This window comes from Gymnogyps californianus, chromosome 10 (assembly GCF_018139145.2).
Source record: "Gymnogyps californianus isolate 813 chromosome 10, ASM1813914v2, whole genome shotgun sequence".
NCBI lineage: Eukaryota > Metazoa > Chordata > Aves > Accipitriformes > Cathartidae > Gymnogyps > Gymnogyps californianus.
The window spans coordinates 28420106-28446390 of NC_059480.1; the positions used below are offsets into that span (position 1 = coordinate 28420106).

Genomic DNA, 26285 nt, shown 5'->3' on the forward strand with positions numbered 1-26285 from the left:
TGGATAATGATCTATTAGCACAAAGTCCAGTAATCCATGAACAGCTATTGAGTGATGAGTATGCAAAGTGATAATCGTCTAAAGTAGAAGACGTAATTAGCAGGAATCCTAGACCAGAAGGATTCTATGGCTTGCTTTATTTGTCTTTCATTCATGACCAGACAGGATTAATAATTTTTTCCCTGACAGAATCCTTCAGGGCTTCCCATTTGTCTCTTCAACCTAAGCAAGACATTGCAGTGACAGTTACTTTCACTCTGAGTTTATGGAGGGAGCTGAAGTCCCCGCTGGACAGTGACAGAGGTGGCTGTTCCCAACAGCATGATGTAAGGAGACATGTGCATGTCCCCAGGAATTAGCATGTTGCTCCTGACGCTTGAGAGAAGTTGGTTTCCTATGGGACTGTGCTGATACAGATAAAAGGGTTGACAGAGCTTTTTAAGGATTTGCTTTTTGTCAGTGAGCCTTCTCATCCTGTAGGTCCTGACAAAGGGCAGTGCGAAGAGTAGGGGTGAGCGGGCTGGGTGCTCACCCCCATTCCTGATGGCAGCCTTGTGGTTAAGATTGACCCATCCTCCTTGCCTCTCTCGGAGAGACCAAGTGGGACTAAGCAGTGAACTTTGGGCTTTGCTTGACTAAGCGAATGCCAAACAACTAAATTGGGACTACCTGTGTCTGAGACCATATTTTCTCCAGCAGACATAAGGAAATTGTACTTGTTTAAAACTTTTTTACACTACTGGGAAATTAGGAAAGAAAATCTAATGTGAACTCTACATGGGAAGGGTGCTATCTGTTAGCACAGAAGGTGCTGTGATCCAACCCCTTGTGATTTGCTGACATTTCAGTGTTTGAGTTGTATGTGTCCAGCTCTAGCGTCTATTAATTCTAAGTTACGCAGTGTTTTCATGATTTTTTTTTGTAGTTATTACTATTATCGTTTCATATTCTGACATGGAGAGCATGGCTCGTCAGGGAGCAAGCACACAGAGCTGTTGATTGGCTTATTTTTCTACATTTATGAATGCTAATATTCTATAATTGTTAAACAGAAAGAAGCTGCAACATGTTTAGCAAATAGCTGATTTTGTCTCAGCAGTTCTTAAAGGAGCTGTTCATACGTACCTTATTAGTCAGTTACTTATGCCAATTATCTTTTCTTAACTTCTCTCAGAAATACAAACCTTTTGTTAAATTGCATTTCCATAATTGTAATTAATTCTCTCTCTTAGTTTAGTTTATCTTTTGGGCTCTCCACCTCTTTCCAGACGTGTCCATAGGGACTTGACCACTATTGGCAGGATGTCATGTTAATTCAGTCTTGCTCATATCTAAACTGCGCTCCTTCGTTCAGAGCAATGGACTAATTCAGTTGTATCAGCTTGTCTGGAAGGTCACATTACAGTGGCACAGTTATCTGTAATTGAACCTGTAATCTGGAAGAACTGTTGCACCTCAGGTGCAAGCCAGCCAGATAAAAATACCCCACTGCATCAGTTGATGTTCTTAAAAAGCACAGGAACATCTTTCTCCGTAGAGACTTCAGGACTGGAAGCGTCTACAGAGGCACACAATATGAACTTTGCTGCTCAACTGTTCATCTCTGGTGTTTCCTTCATACCCTTCTGGGACCTGCATTGCTTTAAGAACCTAAATAGATGGTATTCCATTTGTTCAACTCCAGCTGAGGTGTTTAAATGCAAGGAACTCTTGTGGACTGCATAAATAAGAATGCTGAAGCTCTGTGTTTATTGGGAGTAGTTTAAACATCTTGATTGTGTATAAAAAAAAAAAACCCAAACAACAAAACCCAACAACACCCAAAAACTAACCAAACAAAAAGAAAACCCCAAACCAAAAAAACCCCAAAACCCCACCACAAAACCAAAAAACCCACCCCCCCCCCAAAACCCCCAAACAACAAAAAAAACACCCACAAAAAAACCCAAACCAACCAGCCAAAAAAAAAAAACCAACACAGAAACAACCCCCCAAAAAACCAACCAAAGGGGAGAAAAAAAACCCCCAACTTAGAGCAGAAACACCCAAATGAGACTGCAGCACTGCAGGCATAACCTGTTGGAGTGCACGGTGCCTCTGCGTGAATGTCAAAGAACCTCATTTGGAAGACAAGCAGTGAATGCTTCTGCTCCAATGTGGGAGACAATCAGCTGCAAGCGAGGAGGTGGTGGAGGACAAAGCATACAAGATACAGCAACAGGATGACAGCACCTTGCTTGTGTGATGCATTAGTTGAAGGCAGATGCAATTTTGAGTGTCATGGAGTAAGATGAAGGCGTTAGTGCTGGGAGGCCCACCCTAATGCAGTTCTGGTCAGCAGTATTCAAGCAAGGGGAGATGGGGAACAGGCACAGAAAAGGACTACAGAAGTGGAGACGAGATGAGTCTGGTTTGTTTAGCTGGGAAAATCAAAGATTGAGAGGGGATGTGACTGCTGACTATAAATGCATTGTGAAGAGAAAGCTCAGGGAAGAAAAGTCTTATTTGAACTGATGGGGAAAGTTGGCAGAAAAGCAAATTGAAAGTTGTCCACGAGTATCTAAATAGACACAGGAAAAACTAATGTACTTTGAGGTGGAGATTGGTAAGTTTTGGAAAAATTGTTAAAGCATCCGATCTGTGCTCTTGCTCTGAAGTTGTAAATGTAGTTGGTAGCAAGCAATATATTGACTAATGTGAATATAAGGCTGGAGAACTATTTAAGTGGTCCCAATTCAATTCCTCTGTACAGTGAACAGCAAATACAAACAGCAGTGTTTCCATTCCACTCTGGAAAATGCTGCTGTACACAGATCAGGCTGCTTTCTACCACATTATAATGATGCTTTGAGACACTTGCATGTTGTTAGGCAAGAAAAAGTATTGATACACAACTGTGTGCCTTTCCACAGGGCTTTAATGGGTTGTCTTTGAGTAATGACTGAACATTCATACATGTAATGCTGAAGTACTATGTGCATCAAAATTGCCTAAGGATTTCTCCTAATTTTATTAGCAAAAGCTGCTAATAGTTGCATTTGCAGGATATTAAAATTCTTATCTGTTTATGTCTGAAATCTTTGGTTATGGAAGTGGAGGTTGCTGCTGTGTCTTGTACTCTAGGGAGTCTTATCTGCCTAGAAGCAAAAATGTCAGTTTTCTTCAGTAACAGCGAGATACAGCACTGTCTGCACACAGAGAATAACTAACTGAAGACAGATCTGGGTTTAAGCTATTTTAGTAGTTTCTGTAGAATAGAGCAGATAAGCAATTATATTGTTCGGAATAGCCTTGAGGACTTGATGAACCTACTTTCTTTTCCTTCCTGTTGCAAACAGTGCCAAAATACAAAGTACGTCATGCCTCTAGGCTTGGAAAAAGATTTTTTTTTTTTTTTTTTTTTATTTTCTCGGGGTTTTCAAGATGTAAACGTGGATCATATTTTGTTTGTTTGCTGGCAATAACAATGTAGGAGTGGCTGTGTTGTCAAACCAAACATCCATCTACTTTGCTAGCAGATGTTTGGGGCTAAAAGTATGAAGGGGAAAAAAAACCCCAGTGTGTACATAGTAACCCTTCCCGTGGCACACGCTCCCAGTGCCTGCCGGTCAGCAGTGTAAGTACTTCCCCAGCCAGAAGCTGCATCTAGATTGCATTTAGTAACTTTACGTCTGATGGTAAGGTTTTTTCCTAAAGTTTTTTGGAATTCACTCATGCTTGTGACCATCTGTGGGAATTAACGCCAAAACCTATGTTGGTTGGTGTAAACCTTCTGCTTGAAGGGAAACAGTAATTTCATGCAACCGTGCCACATTCAGACTGTAATGGATGGTGCAGGTTTGGTTGCTCGATTACTTCACCTTTGAAAGACCATTGACTGAATGTACTGAACCAAGGGCCAAGCCTGTAAGGTAGACAGGTACTTAAGTCGTGTTAGGCGTTTTGGTAGCTTTGAATGTCTGCCTTCTAACATCTTACTGAGGAAATGGGTGGAGAACATTGTGGTGATAACACTTTCTTCTGCCACTGGGAAAGGGAAAGCAGCAGGAATGGGAACTTCATTCTAGACTTCAGTATTGAGGTCCTGAGCCACTGCAGTGCAGCTTTGGTACAGTGCTGTTGTAGATATCAGTACTTCCACTTACTTCAAATGGGACTTTGAGATAGGCCACTCAAACATTTGTCTCATGCTGGCACTAAGCAAACAATATTTTTCAGTAATTATTTTGCCATCTGACAATGTGCAGTGAGCTGTCTGTCCCAGCCACCAGCAAACTTGCAGGGGAAACTGCTGACCGCTGATCTGGATTCCTGCGTGTGCTCTTAATCTCTTGTTTCAGGAATATCCAGCTCATCCTTCAAAAGGTTCTTCCAAATCGCCTACTTATATACATCCCAAGTTGAGCAGGGGGGAGAGAGAGAGACTTAGTCCAAGGCAATTGCTTATTTTGAGAGATCATCTCAAAGATTTCCCAAATGTAATGGATGCAATTGTGCACCACCTTTATTAGATGAACACCTACTGCTGTTACATAACCAGTTTTGGACAGCTTCACAAGAGATTGCTTATGGCAGGTGTTACTGCAGTGTTTTTCCATTCATTTGCCCGAGAAGCTGAGCTTTTGCGCAAGTTCTGGTAGGATTTTTTTGCTTCAGTGATTTTGAACTTTTGTGCCCAATGTATGGGAACATAAAATGCATTATCTTTTACTTTTTATACAGTAAAATGGTCTATTTTGGTTATTAGAGCACAAGAGTTTTGGGGGAACAATAGTAAATCTTTGCCGAATTGCATGTATACGTTAGGCTTGATGTTTGCTGATGGGCAATGCTTTATAATTAGCTCTGCTGAAGCCTCCTGCAAGCCCTACGCTTGAGGCTACAGTGCTAAAGATGCCAGATGTAGAGTGCAGAATTCAGACTTATGTCTTAAGTCAGCTTCAATTTAAGTTTTATAATGATGTTTGGGAAAGCAGGACAAGTTAATAGTGCAGTAACTTATATTTTGGTTTATATTCTGATTTATGTGGTGAAATATCCACAATTCATTCCTTGAGACAGCCGGAAGTAACTGAAAATGTATATGCAAGAAGAGCATTAAATAATTTATTAAAGTTCACATAGATTAAGTAAGTGCCTAAAATGCCTGAAGAAACTGCCTCTCGGTGCTTCGTTGAATGTGTAACTACCTTTAAGAACCCTGTGTCTATCACTAGATGCATCCTTTGGTGAAAGGAGGAGTTTCATGTGTGGGGTCTGTCTCGAGCTGGTGTATCAGGTGGTTGAGTTCTAATGCCAAGTGTTTTTTCCGCTTCCACCTTGGTATATTTGTCAGCTTTCCAAAGAACCGTGTCTTCATTAATGACAAATGAGTAGAGTTGATAAAAGCTTTAATCTGATAAATATGACAAGTTTTTCGTGCAGCTAATACAAAGTTTTATTCATTGCTAGCTGACTTTTCATGAGGAGGTTGTATTACAGTTTAGGTATAAGATTAAATTTGGATGATGAATATGAAGATGTTGTTATCTTCTTATTTCATTATCTATTTACTGTAAGAGGTAGAAGTTCTCTAATCAGCTTTTCTTGCTCTTTAGCAGAATTAGTCTTTGTACTGGTTTCCAGCTATTTTGACAGTGAAAAAGGAAAAACCAGTGAGCCAGAAAATTAATATTCTTCTGATGCTGTAATTTCAAAACTATTAGTTAAATCATATTCTCATTTATCAGAAAATGAATATTTTGCAGTAGAACTTGCACTGTCGTATCTCTGTCCAGTAATCTAAGCCTTGTGAGGTATAGTTTTTCGTGTTTGAAAATTGGGCTTCCATTTTGGCAATTTGGCAAAGGCTGACACTTTTGGTAATAAATTTTCTTTAATTGTGAATGGGGATGCGGCAGCTGCCTGGTGCCACAGGCAGGTTCTGGTGCTGCCAGGCTGTGGGGAGGGAAGGCAGTCTCCCACGTCTTGGGGTGCAGGCAGGGCTGCACCGCAGCCCGTTCTCCAGCAGATACCTTGGACCATGGCCACTCAGCCCTGCCAAGCGCGGGGCTGTCGGCTCTTGAAGGGGGACTCTGCCTGAGCTCATGTGGGTACAGCCCTGCGCCGCCTCTCCGCATCCCATCCAACCTATAGCAGCCAAGCATGAGGCAGGATTTTTACCCTGGAATTACTGGTTCAGGTTTACGTGGCGTACATGTATCTTCCGTGCTTTTCAAGGGAGTTTTTAGCTGGTTTTGTAGCCCAACAGACTTGAGCTGTCTGGGGAGGAGAGCTATGCCTGAGCATAGCGATTCCCGCAGCTGGCTGTCTGTCCTGTTGGTCATCCATTTTGCTGTGGGACTATCTGTTGGTTATCCCGTGGGCTACTCCCTCGCACAGATGAGCTGGGAGTGCCTCGGTGGCAGGTTTAATGTATCTTTTCTTCCGGGGAGCTAAAAATATTGGTGTTGGTTTGGCAACTGCACCCCAAGACAAGCCAGCACCGTTTCGTCGCTCTGGCATTGCTTTTGGCACAAAACAGGCCACATTTCCCTCATCTCAGCCAGAAGCTGTGAGCTGAACTACAGTGTATTTTAAATGAAAACATATCTGTAACTATGTGCATAGAAGAGAAGAATTACAGTTTGCAGATACTACAAGAAACCTTTAAATCCCCTCTTTTAATGAAATGACAGGGATAGTGCTTTGACACTGTCTGCTTTGTACCTGGAGGTACTTGCTGTCTTGTCTCAAAATAATTCCAGTGATTTAATGATGGAACTTTTTTTTGAACAGCAAATTAAGAAGACTGGAAAATAATATTAGCCTGGGGGAGATGGATTTTGAGTGAATGAACATCTTTTTAATAAATTGTAGTGCCTTTGTAGCTGAGATTGTCAAAAGCTATCGGTGAGATGAGGCTTGGAGGATGGTTCACGTGTTTCTTGAAACCAGCTTAAAAAGTTGAAAAAAATCAGGCTTTTAAGCACGCAAGGCATTGGCAAAGGTCTCCCAAGGAAGGGCTTCTGGGGCAGAAAACGTAAGTAGGAAGAACAGGCGTACAAGTGAGTCTGTTACCTTTCCTGCCGAACCTCATCTTGGGATTGTGCGATACCTATGAAACAGTAGTGGCTGTTGTTGAAATATGTGCTGTTGCCTTATGGTGATCATTGATGTTAATCAAATACAGGTAATAGAATAACAATTTCATATTCAGAAAGCTTGCTTGTCACCATCAACTCTGAGACTTTGATAGAACTTTGCATGCTGTGGCTCCGCAGTGCGCTCCCAGCAGGAGCGTTGTGATCCCCCTGAGAACAGGGGATGTACGTGAAAGCGAAGCAAACTGGAAAGATGTGAGGGTTACTCAGCCACCGCTTAAATAAGATGTAGGTGCAATGTTGGATGGTATAAAGTAATCCAGTTGCCTTTTGACTCTTCCCTTTGCGGACAGTCAAACTGTAAAGTAGTGTGTCTTCAAAGGACACACCAGCTTCAGATTTGACTCTGACAGGGCTAGGGATTGGATGCAAAACCTGGCTTGTCAGTGAAGACTTATCATGGTGATTTTTTTTTTTTGAGGAGTTGAATAAACCTACAAGTATTTTCATACCATTTGGCATATGTCTCCTGAATTACATAGAAGTCTTCATTTGTTTGTTGTAATGTTCTTGATAACCCATATAGCATGCTCTATTTCTAAAGCCTTATAGCATTTAAGCACTTCTGGTTTTAAAGTGAACTTTATTTTGAAGACAAAATAATAAGGAATGTATTAATGATTGGGCAAGGTTTTTTACAGAGCGGCTTTGGTGTTGAAGATGCTTGTGTATAGCTCCTCTCATAATTAATAGAATAATAGGAGTGTGGAGTAATTTGCACTTAACACATTATCAAGTACAATCTGATATATCAATAATTAAACTATAGAGTGGTGACAGTTTATTTTTTGTTGTTGAATTGCAACTATAACACATCAATTCATTTGAATGTATTGATAACTATCTAGAGGCTTCTGAGTGACTTCATCCATTAATCTTGTGAACCAGTGGTGGGGTTAATGATGTAGCTGTTCCATTTCCCTTGTTATAACTGAGAGCGAGTGACACTTCTCTCTGCAGAGCATGACTTCTGCCATGTCCTGCCATCCTCAGCTGAACGTGTGATTAGAAGCACAAACTTTGAGCGCAGCCAAAGATGATCCTACAGTGGGTCTGGGGGGTTGTTTCATCTTACAGGTTGCTAGATATAGTCAACATATATCTTGCAGTGTGCTGCGATCTATCGTGACATGTGGTGACTGTGGGAAGTCTTACTATTTGTGTTAGCAACAGCTAACAAATAATGATTTCTCAGTAAGTAAAACGTGTCAACTCCACTTGTATCTTGTCTCCCATCTCACTCAAGCTCTACAGGCATGTAGAACTATGGGGAGTTTTGGGGTTTTTTTTTCCCTCCTCTCAGTCACACTGTCTATCGTGTAACTTTTTCCTAGCACGCGCTAGACAAATTCTGTCCTCTTTTATTGCTGTCACAATCTTTGAGGATACAGCTGGGGATTCCTTTCATGCGCTGATGTAAATGTCACTGTGTGAAAGCCAGCTGAATAGTGAAACAATTAGAAAATGCAATAAATCAAAGATGCAAAGCATTATATACGGTGCCTACTTTATTCTTGTTATGCTTTCCAGCACTGTGTCCCCTTGGGCTCCGTTGTAAGTGCGTGCAATTTATGCAAGTCTGAATGTTTCTGCCCGTTGTTCCACACTGACTATAAACCTACTGATTTTAGTAGCATTGAGTTGGCTTAAACAAGCACAGTATTTAGCCAGGCCAGCCAGTTACCAGGCATGGTAAATTTTTATAGCTACTGAGAGAGTTAGTGCTCAGCATCTCGCAGGAGACTACTTGTTCTTACGAAGTCAATGCTCAGTGATGCACAGACTAAACCATTTGCATGCTTTGTGCTCTAACTGGCCTGATTCTGCAGAATGGCTGTTCCCCTTCAAGTTAGTGAAAGAGACAGGAGGAGGAGGAGGCACAAAACCTGGGGAAAAGGAGCGCGGTCCACAGAGGTTCTCTCCTTCTGCCTCGCAGAATCCCATGGCTGCAGATGCTGGGAGTTACTTTGGAGTGAGGGTGTTTTTTTCTCTTCTGCATTCAGCCTGCGTCACTCTCCCGTTCTTTAACTGAAGTATGGTAATCCGTTCCTGACTGGCCTCCCTAGGTGCCAGCAGGATTTCCTTGAGCTTGCCTATAGAGCTCTTCTTCCCAGGCGTTATGCATGCTTAATGCCTGGAGTGTCTTAATCGCTGTGCTATGCATGCATGTCTCATACCAAAAGTAGTCGCTGCTCCTGCATTCCTACAGCAGCCGCAGCACAGAGCAGATGCTTCCAGCTTCCCTCTCAGGCTGTGCTTTTCGGTTTTGGAGAAAGTTGCCTAGTATTGTCTCTGGATTTGTGCTTTCCTGTCTTTTGTGTTATGGATCACGAAGATTTCATCATTCCTCATAAAGAGCAGTGCTGGCAATGTTCTCCTGTACTTCTAAGGATTGCTTGCCAAATGTTTTAGCTCTGGAGACATGAAGATTAAATTGAGGCTTTCCTGCAGTGAGAATTTCCATTCTACTTGCCAATAATGCATGAGTTACAAATTTAATGGCAGACCTTGAAGTATATAAAAATTTAAGTCCAGAAAAAGGTAAGGATGTTTGAGTTTGGAATTACTGTAAAAAGAGCTCATTACATTTCTGGAAGTGCTTATAGAAAAATCGGGTAACTTTATCCTTATGATCGATAAGTTACATACAATATTTATGTGGACATTATTAGTATGAAAAATGTGTGTATATGTATTCCTGAATATTTAAGAGGAAAACTTGATATTTTTGTATTGACTTGAAAGTACATTTCTCCATGAAAACGTGTGGATTGTATGTGAGATACTGCTCCTATGATATGGACCAACTGCACTTGTGTGTTATCTTAAATTATTACAAACGTATTTGCCTTTAAAAAAAAAAAAATTCTTGACCTTTTCATCTGTTGGTCATTTTGCTGTGGCATAGCTTTCTATAGAAAAGAGTTTCTGGGTTTTTTCTAGTAGCACTTATAATAGTATAACACATATGCAAATGATGTGTGAAATTCTGATCAAACGGCATTGGATGAGAAAGATGTGTCTTTTCAAGAATTGTAGGAAGATGATACAAAAAAGGAAGACATCTTGACTAACTTTCTTTATAAACTGCAGGTTACTGATGTCTGATTTTGTTCAATTCAAGTCGGTGCTGGATGGCAAGTGGTAATTAGTTTAAGCCTCTAAGTGGATATAGAGTAAATGCTGTAGAGAGAAGGAGAAATCATGGTAGATAAAGTTTATTTTTGTATTTTGCTCATCCCTAATGATGTTATGTGCTTTTAAAGAAAAAAACTTAGAAAATACATTTAGCAAAGAGCTGGCTTGTCAAAATTGGGTAGTTCAGAAGATGTTTTCTAACAAGATTATCTGTAATTTAAAAATAAACAAACTAATCTAAAATAAAGCCACCAGAAGTCATGGATTGTACTTTGAAATACCATTTTGCCCACTCTGAAGCATGTTAAAAAAAATTTAAGGGCAGTGTTGGGGGTTGATACATACTGATTTTTTTTTTTCTTTGTGTTTAGCATGGATGGTTTTACTTGATAAATATGTGTCTGGAAACAGACACAGCTATTGTATAAGAAATTGAGACTATTTCAAGAAAAAGTCAGTTATTTGTATACCCTCTCAGGGAAGGGCCTCCTATGTTGGAGTTGGTATGCTACAGTTCCAAATGCTGTATTTTTATTTTGGAGGTTTTGGTTACAAAAAACTCTAAGCTTTGATGCATATGGTTAGGTAAAGGAGACCAGGTGTTACTCCATCTGCTTTCTGAGACACAGAAGGTAATGGATATGTCCCCACTTAATAATTTACAAGAGCTAGCTTATTTGAAGGGGTTTTTTGGAACAGTCCTAGAAGAAAAGCATCAGGTTTAATTTTTGAAGCTCATGTAAGTGTGTGTGTGTAGATAAACACTTTTCATACTGAAGTACTCAGTTGATGGTGAAATTCTGTTTGTGGTCATTTTGCAGTTGCTTTTCCTTAATCAGGTATGACAGCAACTGCCAAATTTCTGTTAATGTTTTTCGGTTAGTAGCACTACCATTACTCTGTCTGGTGGAGGCGGTTAAAGGATGCAGAAGCAATGAGTACAACCCGGTGTCCCTTGCATTCAGGTTTGGCTGCTTTGGTGGCGTTGCAGCAGTGCGCGTGGGTTCACGGCTGGGCTCCCGGGGTGCCTCCCGCACGCAGGAGGGCTGACAGGGCACTGCGCAAGCGCAGACTTCGGATGTTGCGTTTTGTAGGCATGAATATATTCAGATGCTTGGATGGTGGAAGAAGGCAGAGTGCCTGATCTCCCCCTTATTCAGGCTGGTGATTACTTTAGCCTGCCGGCACTGATACTGATAACAGCAGGATCACATCCCTCACGCAATTTATGCACGTAAGAGTGCTCGTATGATAGCGCCTAGATAAAGGGATAACTGAACAAGCGGGTGCTGTGCGTGCTGTTGCTGGCCGGCTGTCTGACTTGGCTCCGCGATGAGCGCTTGCAGGAGGCAGCAGCTCCATGCCTGCCAGCGGTTTGGCTGTAAGTTCATACGCGGCTGCTAACCACTGTGAATGGGAAACGCGCTTCTGCTCAAAGAGGTGTTGGCAGTGGGACATTAATGGGCATGGCACGGGAGGAGCGGTACAGACTTCCCTTGGTTATGGGTCTGGGTCTTTGGCTGATGGGTCGTGGTACTTGGTAGTTATCTTCTTGTTGCTGCTTTAGCAGAACACTGGGGTTGCAGTCGGTACAGCTAGGCAGAGAAACAGCAGTGAACTACATCATGTTTCATTCACAGGGACTATCGCAGCAGCCTTTTTTAAGGTCATTATTAGTGCTTCTTTGGGACTCTTGTATCTTTACCTCTGTCTAAGCACCTGTAAAACAAGTATTAAGTATAGACTCTGGAATAGTAAGTGATATATAAAGGAATGAGCTCAGAATGGTGTACTCTTCTGAGTGGATATTGAAGGCATCAGCCTCCTCCTGTGAAGAACTTGGTCTTCCGCAGGTTTAATTCCAGTAATAGCTTAAATCTATCACAGCGTTATATGCACTCGCAACAAATTAGCATATGCACGGGCAGCTTTGAAAGATTTAGAGCCTCTGGGTTGTTTGGTATGTTCTGAGGATGTTATCCTGTGTGAAGTGAAATGCCTCACCTGCCAGTCTGAAAGGAGTGTTGCTGCAGTGTGGCACTGTGGGGTGCTGGGTCCCTTCTGTGGCACCAGTGAGGTTTCAGAGGATGTTGGAGCTGGATGCTGAATGCCGATGGCTCCGTGAGAGGTATCTAATCTGCTTCTGCAGAGCCAAGGGCGCAGTAGACCAACTAGTAACTAGGTTATATGCTTGTTAACTACTTGTATTCTTTTTTTCTTTGTGCTTATGAATTAAATACACTCTTGTTTCAATAAATCTACAGAACACCGTTACCGTGTGAAACTGAAAAGGTTTTTAGAGTTTGCTGAAGAACTGTGCCTTTCTGAAATTATGTGGCATAAACTTAAAACTGTTAAAGTAATTTTCTCACTGCTTTGATGAAGACTAAAATGGCCAAACGCTGTATTGAGATCAACATTGATGGTATCAGTGTCATGGCATGCAGTAGCTTGGTGAAACCAGGGGTTGGTGAACGGAGCTTGCTGAAAGAAAAGTTCACAGCTTTTTCAAGCACTGAGCTTATCTGCAAGAGGAAATGTGTGTGCTTATTTTTCCTCTTTACCATACATTTTGAAGTAGTCCCTTAAGAAGTTCATGTCTTAGAGAACAGCCTGTTAGTATGCAGGCAGCATTTTGTGCTGGTGTGTGTGCTTCTTGGATAACTGAAATTAAAGTTATGGGAAACCGTAAGCTGGCTTTTTATATACAAGTGACAGGAAACCCAGCTGCAGGTGAGGGAAGTTTGTGCCTGTTCTATGTCAGGTTATTGGTATGCTCAGCAGTATAACAGATCGCTGGTTTGGAGACATTTTCACATGTTACCAATAGAAACATTGATCAGCATGAAACTCAGATGCACAAAACATCATTATTTTCAGTAATAAAATTACTTTGGTGTTTGAGACTGTCAATTCATTGTTTGTCCACAGATGACTCAGTGACTTGTACCGAGGTAATTTGAGAATAGAATAGATAAACATGTTTCTTTAGCAAAATGATTGTTTCTGAGGAGTGTGAATAAATTAGTTCATATCATCAGTTGCACTGTAGTCTTCATTCATTACTTTTAAAGGTTAATTAACTCCGCCTTCAGTTCTACTCTGCTTTTCCCCCCTCCTACTCCCTAATCGAGCCCCAGATGTGGATTTATTTGGCAGCCTGAAGGGGAAGCAATGCTTCCTCCAGCCTAGCTGCTGTCACAGCCCAGCGTGATGAGCGCACTCCAGGTCCTGGGGACTGGATCCCTCTTGCACCCACTTCATCCTGCAGCTACAGCTGCTCTTGTGCCCTGTGATTTATTCCCCTCACCGGGCTGTGATGCTGTACAGGTGCCAGGATTGCTGTGACACATTGCTATTTGCTGATAAATTTGCAGACATCAGAATTCACTCTTTGCGCTGAAGCTGGGACAGTTTATCCTCTGCATGTCTAGTGTGTGGGGACAGGAGCCAGCTTTATGAAGGGTATTCTGGTGAGGTTTTTCTATTTTTGTTTTGTTGGAGAAGTTAAGGGGTGGGTAAGATATAAAGGAATGGCATATTTTTTGAGGGGAGATGAAGGGATCTGACCCAACTCAATATGTTGCAGTGGGAATTGTATTTCATTGAAGTCCTGGGTAGTACATAAAGGATTGAGGAACAGGGATGACATTAGGCTTAGAACAAGACATGCTTGGTTCTCAGGCATATGATCCTTCTTTATGTACTTGCTGATTTTTTTAGAGGGCAGACATGGGATTCTGGCAGAGAAAGAGCTTGTGGCTTACTGTTTTCCACTGTGACCTCTGCTCAGTGTAACTCTGACCAGGTGTAGCTCCTGGGATGCCTTTCAGACTGTTTTTTATCAGTTGCTGTGAGGCCTCAAAGGAGGAGCTCCTGTCTTAGCACTGCTGCGGAGCATGCACAGGTGACTCAGTTGAGCTCCTTTGAGTGAGTTATTGCCATCCTTTTGGGTACTTGAGTGAAAGCTTGCCTAGCTAAGGGGAGACCCTAGGGTTTTCTTTGGAGCCATGGCCACAGACCCACACTACGATGTCTCGTGCTCCTTGCGAATAGTTATGGCAGCGTGAGGATGCTGCCCAAGAAGCCAAATGCATCTCTGTCCTTTGCTTGTCCTGAAACCTACTACTGAGGCTGTCACAGCAGCACGTACAGACCTGTCCACTCAGCCTCCTTGTTGGCAGGTGTAGTGGAAACTATCCTCCTCCATTCCTTCCTGTCCGCTGCTGCTTCCACTTGCTCTATAGTGTCATAATCAATTGCTGTGCCCTCCCTGCTGAGGGATCCTCATGCAATAATGAGGATTAGGATGTGCAAACTTGTTAACTGTGTTTGCTTAATAAATCTATGTTTCTTGTTCACTCTCTTGATGTGACAATGTGTTTTGGCAGTTGGCCATGTCTGTGGTTAAATGATTGTGCTTTTCAGTGTTGATAAAGGACTAATTCCATAGTCTTAATGGAAAGCTTATAGTCCTCAGTCATGCTGGGTTGCAGTGGCACCAGAGCTCTCAAAATGAACAGCTTTGCAGTCTGTTTCTGAAGACAGAAGAAGAGATCTCAGAGATACTTATTGTATTTCAGGAACCAATAGCAGTAACATTCCCCTGTAAGCTGTCACACAGTCGGTCTCTTGGCTCTGTGTTGGCAGGCAGTGGCCTGTCAAAGGTGCTTCTTTATGGACAAGACTTAGAGCTGGGTCCCAAAGCCTTGCGACCGCTCAGGACCTCAGGATGCTTCAGCGGTGTAAGTGTCCAGGAGGACGGTGGAGGAGCTGTACCTGCTGAACGATCTGTTCATCAGCTCCTTTCCAAAGTGCTGCTTGAATGAAACCTGGGCTAATTTCTTGAAGATGATAATTAGAAGTCTGCTGAGCTAGCAGAAGGAAGGTATCCTTGAGCAGAGGTGGAAAATATGCATTATTCATCGTAGCTGGGGGCTGCTCTCTCGGACTTCAGTTGCTATACCGAAGTGTAGATCTCAAAAAGGGGATCATAGGCCCTGTAAATAAGGCACTGTCCTAGCAAGTAGTTTTCTGCACTACACAATACTCTGTAAAAGATAGTCTCACTGTAGGAGCAAAACTTATGATTAAGGATCATTAAAACTCTTTTGGGATTATATTGTAGTGCCAGGTCTTTCTTTTGATGTTTCTGTTTCCCTTCTGATCTCTAAGCGCAAAAGAGGAGGGGGCCTCAGTCTGGGAAAGGACTCTAGGTGTTCCCATGGCAAGAATAACTAATTATTGTCAAGGATCAGCTGTGGAGAAGGCATATAGCAAAAACCTTTCGCTTGTAATATGAAAATAAGATGAGTTAAATTGATCATTCTAGAAGCATTAAGCCAGCAATCTCAATATGGTAGGCTGAAACAGCAGTTACTATTAAATATGTATTACTCAAATAAAACTTCTGGGAGCTACTACTCCCAAGTTTTTGTGTGTTGTTTTTGGTTTTTTTTAAGAAAAGATGATACTAGACAGTTTCCACACCTACAAAGAGTTAAAACTATGCTGATAGATTTTGGTTGTTTGGGTTTTTTTTTCCCACTTCTGGGTAGTATATGTTTTTGTTCTTAAGCTTCACCTCTTTTTTTTTTTTTTTTTTTTTTGTTGGCATATTATTTAGTGAATTTACAAGCATGAGTTATTTTTCAGATTTTATGGTTTTCATTGATTGTAAGCCATTCACAATTGTTTTGAGTAGTCACAGTTTGTGCTTGGCTAGTTACTCTACTTGTTTTGATTCTTTACCTTCTGGAGGGCTGAAATGAAATACCTGTGTGCTTTTCAGCTAGGCCTTGCAAGGACTAGCACCAGCCTTTGGTGTCTGCTGGGGTGTGTGACTTCCTTGAGGATTTCTTGAGATTTGCAGAAGTGTGAGAGATTGTCCGTCTCATGTCCGTGGACTTCACAGAGATTATGGTTAAATCCATTGTAAGAAACTTAATGTAAAATTCTGTAAGGTTGGAAGAGTTGCTGCAAAGCAAATTAAAGTCTGGCATAAAATATGAGATGTGGTTATTAAAAATGGTCCTGACTGGGGCCGTGGATTCCCCCAGACCTGCATCTGCGATCTCTGCTTTCCTGGGCTTTTTGGCTGTTATATAACAAAACAGCAATCAACAATTTAATGACATTAGTGGTAAGCTGCATGGCGCACTGGATGTTAGTGGTGTTCTATGGGATTTAGATAAAGTGTGCTCTCTGGGGAATGGAGGTAGGGAGTAAATGGCTTTTAATGGCCTTAGCGTAAAGGCAGACTTACAGCATACTCATGAATAAATGATGCAAAATAGGGTGATGAGAAGAGTTCAGACAAATGAGAATGCTGGGCTTTTTTCGGTTTTTTTTTTTGTGATTGCATCTAGAGTATCTTCACTACTTGGATCATGATAGTCTAACTGCATGCTGTTCTCCAGTTCAGGCGTGTGTGTGCTTTTTTCTTTGCATGTTTCTTCAATGCCTGCTTCTGGGAATGTGCATCTACGTCAGTAAAAAATGGACTCCAAGCTGGATCCAGGTACATGATTCCAGTGATGGGAGCATGCTGTGACTCCTTTGTCAACCACCAACTATCTACTTTTTGTATAACAGCCTCACTTAGAGTTCAGTTTCTGGAGTTTTGGGGTTTTTAAATCTGAAAACTTGAGAGAATTACTATGGTGGCATTTGGGGGTTTAAATAAAGATAAACCATGCTTTCCATAGTGTAAGACCAGTTACCCTAAGGTGAAGTGTAGGATCCTGTTCTGGTTCTCGGGATACCGCAGTATAATGGATTACAGGAGATGTCTGCAGAAGTCCTGGCAATCATGTGGGTGGGAACAGCACATGATGGTGATGGTAGTGGGGGGTCTTTTGGCTCTTTCCTCTCTGAAGAGAGAACAAACGATATACCTGCAAAGTATATAGTAAAACCAAAAATACTGAATGTAGGGGAGAAGAGCTGATGTTGCAGTTGAAAAAGTAACTTCTGCGTTTTATGGGTTTCTCTTATTCTCCCCAAGCTTAATGTTGGCTTAATGCAGCTTGCTGCATATAATTTAGAAACACAGTTTATATCCTCTTTCGTAATTATACTTCTCATTGTTTGGTAATGCTCTTTATACCTTATTTAATCTTTTTGTTTTGTCAGATGGCTGTAACATTAAGTCCCTAAAAGCAAAACATGAGACCAAACCTTTTTTCTTTTGGTTGCACTTTGAAATATTAATTTCTTAACATATAGTAGTATAACAGGGAAAAAGAAGAAAGAACTGTTCCTGTGGACAGCAGTAAAAAATGTTTTGATCTTTGATTTAAAAAAAAAAAAATCTGTCTCAACTTCAGTGGTGTAATCTTAATACTCAGTTGTAGGATACTGTTCCTTAAGCTATTAAATATATTCACATTCTACTGTATTTGTTTTGTTAAGGGCCAACTGTATTAATTTACTAAGGGTTTGCTGTGAACACTTGAGCTGTTTGCATGTAGCAGTTGCACACACTGCCCCTTGCAAAAATAGGTTTTACTGGCTGTCCTGAAATTGAATTAATAACTCATTGTTTGAAGATCTATGTACATTGTCTAATGGCTTTCTTGTGCTTTCTCACAGAAGTTGTCGGAAATGTGGGTGAGATTATGCTCAGGGTGTGCTGAGTGCCTCTGTGGCAACAGGCTGCTGTGAGTAAACTTAGGACAAGCATGGAAGTTGTTTAGTTGAAACTTTGCATGTGCATGTGACTTACTGCACAGGACCCACAGAGTAAAATGTGTGGGGCTTTGAGCTTTTTTTTTTGTTCAAATAGTTAACATCATCTCTTTGCAAGTAATGGTTCTTTGAAGGCAATGGTGGAAAAAAGAATGTTTTTAAAGTGAAATCCCACTGTAACTGGCTAAAGAAGTGAAATAAACCCCTGTTCACCCAAAACCTGTATTCCATCAAGATTTTGCTGTAGGGTCTTGGCAATAGAGAGTTTTGCTACTAATGGTTAGGTAATAGTATTTTCTTGAATAACTAAACCCCAAAATGTAGCAGCAAAAAATCTCAAACCTGTTCCTGCTGTTGCTTACTTTTAGGGTTACATGACTGAAATGAAGGGTTGGGGAAGCTAAGCAGGACTGAGGGCACAGCAAGACCGAGCGTTCAGGAGTTGGGGTAACCCGGAAAACCTTGGTGCAGCGTTGGCTGTTGCGTGCACACCGAGCAGCCCAGCCAGCATCCTTTCGGGTGCCGGTGCTGCTCCTGCACGGTGCCTGCCTGTTGGCTCCAGTTGCAGAGAGACCAGCATGTTTATTTAATCTTGGATGAACATGTCTTATGGGGAGTGGATGTTTGTTTCACTGCTGTGATGTGCCCTGTATATCAAAGTGCATTTCCATTTTACTGAAAGTGCTGCCAGGTATAATGTTTTAATTCCCTAAATATTTTCCTTCTAGTATCAACTAAAGTGTCCCGCGTGCCTTAAAGGCTTTGTGGTAAAGCACAACAGCAAGCAGATGTGCATGTCATAACTATGACTGTTGAGAATTAAACCAAATTAGTTGCAAACTATTGAAAAACAGGGCTCGTACAGGGAATGGCTGTTAAACCTGTGAACAGAGCTGTAACTTTTTGCGACAGATTCTCGCAGGGTACGGTGCTAAGCTATTCCCTGGTTATTAAAGACCTGATTGCACATGGGGATAGATTAGAGCAGAGCTGGACAGTAGGTAGCATTGGCTGATTTGGGGCGGATTAGAGTGCTTTTTGAACGTAAGGCCGCGTATGGTTAGCGGTCAGAGTTCCAGCTTAGTGTTCCCAGGCAGCAGCTTGATTTATTTAGCAGCGAGGAGCAGTGTTGTCAGGTAGAATAAATAACATCTGCCTAACGTGCAAGATTTCAAGTAACATCTGGACTTACCGGGGGCTCGATGGCTTTCCTCCTGGCTTCAGAGGTCTGCCATGTGCTGGGGAGCGTGGCCACTTCAGAAAAAGTCCAGCTGGCACAGATGGGTTTGTATCTGGTTTACCATTCGATAGAGAAGCAGCTCCTTCTGAAAAGGAGATGTATGTACTACTAAGAATGATTATCATCTCTTGAACTAAAAATTTAAAAAATGCTCTTTGAATTCAGGTCTGTTTTGCTTTAAATGGCTATTTTGGGAGGAAAAAAATAGACTGGTATTTCAATATTATTAAAACCCATTAAACTACAGGATGTCTGTTAGGATGATTTTAGACTGTCAAGAGTAAGTTTGCATAACTCTGGAAACAGAAGTGACTGTAGTTTTCAGATTTTTTTTCATTGAAAGTAAAGCTTTAAATATACAATACATAAGCATAATATTTTATTTGAATTTCCAGATTAATTAACTTTCTTTGTTCTTGTAACACATAAACTACATTGTATTCTAGTTTAACTTACTTAATTTTCAGATTTTGGGCAAAAAATGCACAGCTAGTCCTTGTGTTAGAAAAATACCATATAATGGAAACCATGTCTTGCTTTTTCAAATTTTAATATATGTCTGCATCGAGGAGCTGCTTCATTTGCTCAGTATTCATGGTTTATCTAGAGGATTAAATGTTTTTCTAGAACTAGTTTTCCTATTCCTTAGTGAAAGCATTCTTGAATTGCTCTTCTGGAGCTTTATTCTGAACTGCCTCTGTTCAATAACTTCACCTTATTCAGATGTTAATGTGCGGTGTCTATCTCTTGTGAATGTCTGGCTAGAGACTGAAATTAGCATATTAGGAATAGATTTGAAAAAGACTTCTTTTCTTTGTGTGCTTATATTTTATAAATAGCTTAAAGGGCAGGATGGTGTATTTTGTAAATGGCTTGCAGAGTTGAAGTGCAATGGGCCTATGAATGGTATGGCATTCCTATTGCCGTAGTCCGTTATTTAAAGTGGATTCTTTCTGTTATTAACACCTACACAGTAGGGATGATGCAATGAACTCTTACGTGTTTACTATTCTTTAAATGTTTGCATTCTGATGGTATTTTCTTGGAACTGGAAAAGTGCAAGCAGAAAAGATGGTGCTTACTTGGGCACTAGATTTATTGCAGATGGCATTTGAGAAATGGAGAATGTAAAGATATTTGTCAGGAGCTTGATTTCTTCCACTCTTTGTGGAAAAAAAGTGTTTTAAAATCTATTCCATATAACTTTGATTCTGAAGTCTATCTGAAAGCATGTATGTGAAATGCATCTATAACAATTACAAATGTGATGTAGAAATGTTTAGGCAATTGAAACAGTGAAGAAGAAACTGGATTGCCTTTTTTGATTTATTTTTCCGTGGTTTTGTTGGCTGTAATTATCTGAGTGTGGCCCATTTTCTGCTTTTCTTACATTAAAGAAATGTAGTCTTCTTTCTTCTGCCTTTTGCTAGCTGTCCTCAACATCTTAGTGAAACCGTTTTTTTTTTTTTTTCCTGTGATGACTGAGCTGATGATAATAAAGACCTATGTGAGAATTAGTTATTTTTGCAAGACTTTTATTAATAACTGATAGCCTTAGGTGCAAAGAAGCAGATTTTCTGTGGTGAGTAGCTTGTTGCTGAACCTCTTCCTGAGCTAAAACCCTGTTGCAGTCGATCACTCTGATAGTGAAATAAAAACGTGCATGAGTTTGTATGCCAGGCTAATGTAGCAGTTCAAATTTGCATATCCCCACACACTGGTACAATCTTTTCTTATGGAGAGCCTTATTTCTGTGCTGGAGGACAATTCTTGTTTGTTTGTTGGGTATGAATCTAAGACAAACTTGATCTAAACTCAGTTCCAAAGTGAAAGGCTCAGTCTGGCAAGAGAAGGTGTGCATGTATGTACGTATGTAGTAAGTTTGAGAGACGTGTTTTTCCTTCAGTTAATCTTTCTGCTTGAAGGTTCTGAGTTTTCCATCCCTTGTGGTGTAAAGGCTTGTCGTCCTGGTACTTTGTGCATCTTCACATCAATATAAATTAAAACTGCCACAGTCAATATGTGGATACTGTATAACATCTATTTCTGGCTTGATTTATGTCACTTCTCTGGCTCATCTTAAAGCACTTCCAAACCCACCTATTCATTTGGTATGTGTGATGATTCAGGAAAGGCCATATATTTATGGACATAATAAAAGACAAATTTATTGCACTCATGCACATCTGTGGTGCTTTCAGAAGAGTTTGGTTCTGTTCAGCTCAACCTAAGTCTTCTCTTTCCTCCAAGAAGGACAACAACTCAGCAAAAACACCGCTTCTGATGCAGTTATTTGATGTGGAGTTTGGCTTGCCAACTCCCTTTGCACAAGGGAGCCAGGGGAAGTTGGTCCAGCGATGACAGCTGCTCGTCCTGGTTTGAGTGATGTTTAGGATGCTGCTCTGACTGCGTCTGACCCGGAGGCGCTTTGGAAGGAGCAGCAGGCTTGTTCTCCTTCATTGATGGCCTTGAGGTTGTGTGGGTCTCTACTAGAAGATGTGTTCTGGCCATGCTTCTGCTGTGGAGACGAACTGAGCAGGGCCACCACAATGTGCTTTGGCGTATGGGAACACTGTGGGGTTTCAGCTGGCGCCGAGTCCACTGCTGCTTGTGCCACTTGTGCCACTTGCTGTGGGAGCTAAGGAGGTGTCAGGAGCTGAGAAAATAAATCCTAGCTCTGGCAGAGATGAGTGGGAGGGTGTATTAGTCTTTGTTGTGATACCAAGAGGAGTACTGAAGAGAGAAGTGGTGAAGAGAAGAAGGGTGATAAGAAGTAGTAAAGACAGACCCAGATAGTATTTGGGAGCTAGCCAGAGTGTAAACAAATCACCTGGGAGGTGAAGTTGGAGTGATACCAAGTGAGGAGAGGCCGTGAATGGGTAAAAACAGGAGAAGGTAATTTAAGAGCATGGATATATACTGAGATCAAGAGGAAATGTTATCTTGATCCTAGTGTTTGGAAAACTGTAGGAGGGAAGATGTGAGATGAAATGGAAGAGATGGGTGTGTTTCAGTCAAAACATAGAGAAACAAAGCCTTATCGTCGCAGATGGGACGGGTGGATAAAAGGAAGTCATCACAGTATGTGCTTGAAATTTGGTAGCAGGATGGAGAGGGTGTAAATGTGTGTGGTGGGGAGGTAGGATTGTGTATTTATAATTCTGTTAGCAGTTCTAAGGGTGTCAAAAGCTTATCCTATATAAGCTAAAGGATTACTGAGCCCAAAGGAATGCGGAGTTTGAATGATAATCTCACCATTCAAAATTTGTGGAGTGCTGGGGTTTAAAATTACAATATTGTGTATAAGAATACAAAAATATTTAAATGAGATAAGCATGGAACAACTATAAAATATTTTCCTTCAACATACGGTAAAGTTTTCTTTGCCTCCTTTGTTGTGAAGGTGTTTTGACAGGTGATTTTTTTTTTTTCCCCCCCCTATGTGGAGAAGCTAGTAGTGAAGAAGAAGAAATAGTATGTCTCACACAGCAGTGACTAGTTTCTGTCATTAAAGGTGCAAGTCAAAAATTTTACATGCTTGGCAGATGTTGGAAAGCTAGTAAGTCATTTTATTAGTGGAATTAGATGGCCATTTAGTTGAATTTGTTCTGTTCTGCTTCACAGTTGAAAGATGCATGAGTGTTATGCAGTCTGGGACTCAGATGGTTAAGCTGAAGAGTGGAACCAAAGGGCTAGTTCGTCTCTTCTACCTGGATGAGCACAGGACCTGCATCCGATGGAGACCGTCCAGAAAAAGCGAAAAGGCAAAAAGTAAACTTTTAATATTTCTTTTAATTTCTGGGGCAGTTCAGTATTAGAATGTGAATTACAGAGGGATCAATTAAATAAATGCTTTTTGATGCTTATTTTAAATGTGATGTGATACTTACATGAAGGTTTTCAAGAGTGTGAGTAGAGTTTAACCACCTACTAAAAGTTCAGGATTATGAAAGGAAGGGGAGTGTAGTTCAGTCAGATGTCAACATTTTCCATAAGTTTATATTAATTATGAGCAAACTGAAGAGGGACTTGATAACAAACTATGCTGAACTCTTTTCAATGTATACATCACAAATTTAAATACAGAACCTAGCAAAGTTTAGATTGAGGTTTCTTAATCTTAACTGTGATAATTTTCTTTGGGCATTATTACATCTTGAAGTTATTGTGTAGCATTATTTCTCATTGAAACTCTTCCTGCTGCACTGTTTTAAATTGGAAATTCAAGTTAGTGGTTTATTGAATAAAATAAGGGCTAGAAATTCACAGAACTGTCAGGGAGGCTTGAGATTAAAAACAAGCAACTGGGAAGGCTACAGATAGTGCCAGTTGATGTTTTTGGGCCAGTGTGTGATGGCTAAGAGCATAGCTGTTGGGTGCCATGGCACTGGGAGCCGTGTTACCCTAGCACAGCAATGGGTATCCCTGTCTTCCTGCTGTAGAAAGCATAGCTGTGGTGGGAGCAGGCCCTTTGGAGCTACGCAGTGTTTCACTGATTGACAGATGACACTTGGTATCTGTCTCCTTGTGCTCCCCTTTGAGTAGCTTACAGTCCTCTGATGTAGCAGGGAGCACTCAGAGAGCTTTGCTGTAACCTGCCTGTACCTGCACTGGCCTGCCTTCAAGGCAGCTGTACTGTGCGTGTGCATGGCCAAAGCAAGGATAAACCTACAAATCAAAAAGTGCTTTTGGTTGTGAAGATGTAGTATTAAAAAACAGTTAATGACTCTTAGCCTGAATAATTCAGAATTGCTAAAAACAGAAAGAGGTTGGGTGGATATCCAAGCATGTCAATTTTTGGTTTCCCTTTTCCCCACAGTTGTCATCGATTCCATTTACAAAGTCACTGAAGGCCGGCAGTCTGAAATCTTCCACCGCCACGCAGAGGGGAACTTTGACCCAAGCTGTTGCTTTACCATTTACCATGGCAACCACATGGAGTCACTGGATCTGATTACATCTAACCCAGAGGAAGCTCGCACCTGGATCACAGGACTGAAATATTTGATGGCTGGAATAAGTGATGAGGACTCGCTTGCTAAGCGACAGAGAACACACGATCAGTATCCTTTTATAAGCCTGAGCTCCAGCTTCTGATTCAGTATTTCTGGCTTGTTTTTTAGTGACTTCAGCATAGGGTGTCCTTTCACCTCCTGTTAAGTGACCAAAAACCTTGCCATTGATTGCAGTGAAAACTCGAGTAATGGGTTTGACATGGATGCTTATCTGTGCAATAAAACATCCAGTGCCATAGGGACTGGATTAAACTTCATGGAGGTCGGGATAGTCCTGCATTTTGTTACTGAAATTCTTATTGAGGGATCAAAACAGTAATTTCTAGTTATCTCAATAAATACTAACCCCAGCATGATTTCAGGATTTGTCATCTTCTGTTTGCCCAACTGTGCTTTTATTCTTCTGCTGCAAATTGCAAGGTCCATTAGAAGACACTTTTCAAGATACTACTAATTGAAAACTTGAATTTGTTAGCCTCTGCACAGGGGAAACCCTAACGTTTTTGAGAGTCTTTCAGTAAACTGACTAGTAACTCCTGGCCATCTCCATTTCTCTTGGTTGGTGTCTGTCAGATACCTATGTGTACTTCTCAGCCTCCACTGATCTTCAGGAGCACAAATCTTTAAAGCTCCTTAAATGTTCGTTGTAGCCTAGTAACCAAAATGAACTTCTTGTAAAGATCATGCCTGCTGAATATTTTGTTGATGTGCTTTTTCACAACAGCGCTGACTAGTATGTTAAATACAAAGAACACTCTTTCCCTTAAACCAAAAAAACTAAACCAAGCCCATCTCGATTAAAATTGTAACCTGTCTCTTCTGCCACACTGAAATCTACAGTGGTCACTTGTAAATACTCCTCCTGGAGAATATAAATACTTCAGGTATTTTTAACTTATATTCTCAGTGTTTAATTCTGATACAAGATAGGCACAGATCCATTTGGGGGATATACTGCATGCTCTGTTGCACACATACTCAGCTTGCTATATTTATCCATGACTTTTCCAAGCTGCCTGAATCTGCTGTATGTTCTCTACCGGTGAAACCTCACTTTAAGTCTTGTTTGTGTTATCAAATGTGGCAGCTGGGAGACTGCAGACAAAATGACCCTGTACCAGTTCCAGCTAGTGTGAGAACTTAGCAAAAGCTGCGAAGGGATATATGTGCAAAGAGGAGGTAAAAGGTACTGGTTAGAAAGTGGGGAAGTTCAAGCAGAATGAAGGGAAAAGTGGAAGAAGATATGGAGCAAGTCAGTAATATTTGAAAACTTAGAGTATGTTCTCAGAGGAGAAGCTAGTAGCAGAAATGAGAGCGCAAAGGGGCTGGTATTGTGAACCTAGCTGTAAATAATTGTCATAAACCAGTCCCGATTTTAAGCATTTGAATGAATCTGTAGCAAGGGCAGAAGGGGGAAAAACTGGTTCAGTGTCACTTCAAACCCATGTAAATCTGCAGAACATCCCAAAAAGGTTATGTTAGAGATGAGCCACATGCTGTGTGAAGAAACACCTCTTGTTTTCTGAATTTGACAACTGCTAGCTTTATTTGATGCCATTTTGTTCTTGTGAGGGGAGAAACAGCACATGTATGAGCACTCTCCATTTTCTTTGTGCAGCTTTTGATTCTATGGACTTGTTGCTGCCCTGTGGAAGGTGTGGCACAAGGTGAGGGCAGAGGTATTGGAGAGAAAGCAGTGGACAAAGAAGTTGTCCAGAGATGGAAGAGTTACAAGTATACGGATGAAAGAACTGTGAGACAGTCTTGGAGGCGAGAGCATGGAAAAACAAGAGTGGTTAATTTTTAATGAGGTTCTTATGGAAACCACAGGCTGATAATAATGTACTTGGGCTGATTTCAGAGTCTTCCTTATTCCATCCTCTTGCACTAGATTAACATCATCCCTGATGTAGATGGCTATTAAGCTTGATTCCTTTGATTCGAGTCACGAAACCAGTAGCCCTCAGATATAACAGTCTTAGGTGCACCAGGTAGGAAATTGTACCAGAAGGTGTACAGTAGCAAAAATGCCATGGTTTGGCATCAGCGTGGGGAGAACCA

At 41.1% G+C, this 26285-nt stretch overlaps 1 protein-coding gene across 1 annotated transcript in view; it reads left to right on the forward strand.

Moving 5' to 3' along the window:
• Positions 1-26285, forward strand: part of PLCH1 (phospholipase C eta 1) — a 71614-nt gene that overhangs the window by 2372 nt on the left and 42957 nt on the right. The window contains exons 2-3 of the mRNA XM_050902341.1: positions 22834-22980; positions 24029-24272. Of these exons, the coding sequence (XP_050758298.1) occupies positions 22834-22980; positions 24029-24272 (391 nt within the window). The remainder of the gene's footprint in view (positions 1-22833; positions 22981-24028; positions 24273-26285) is intronic.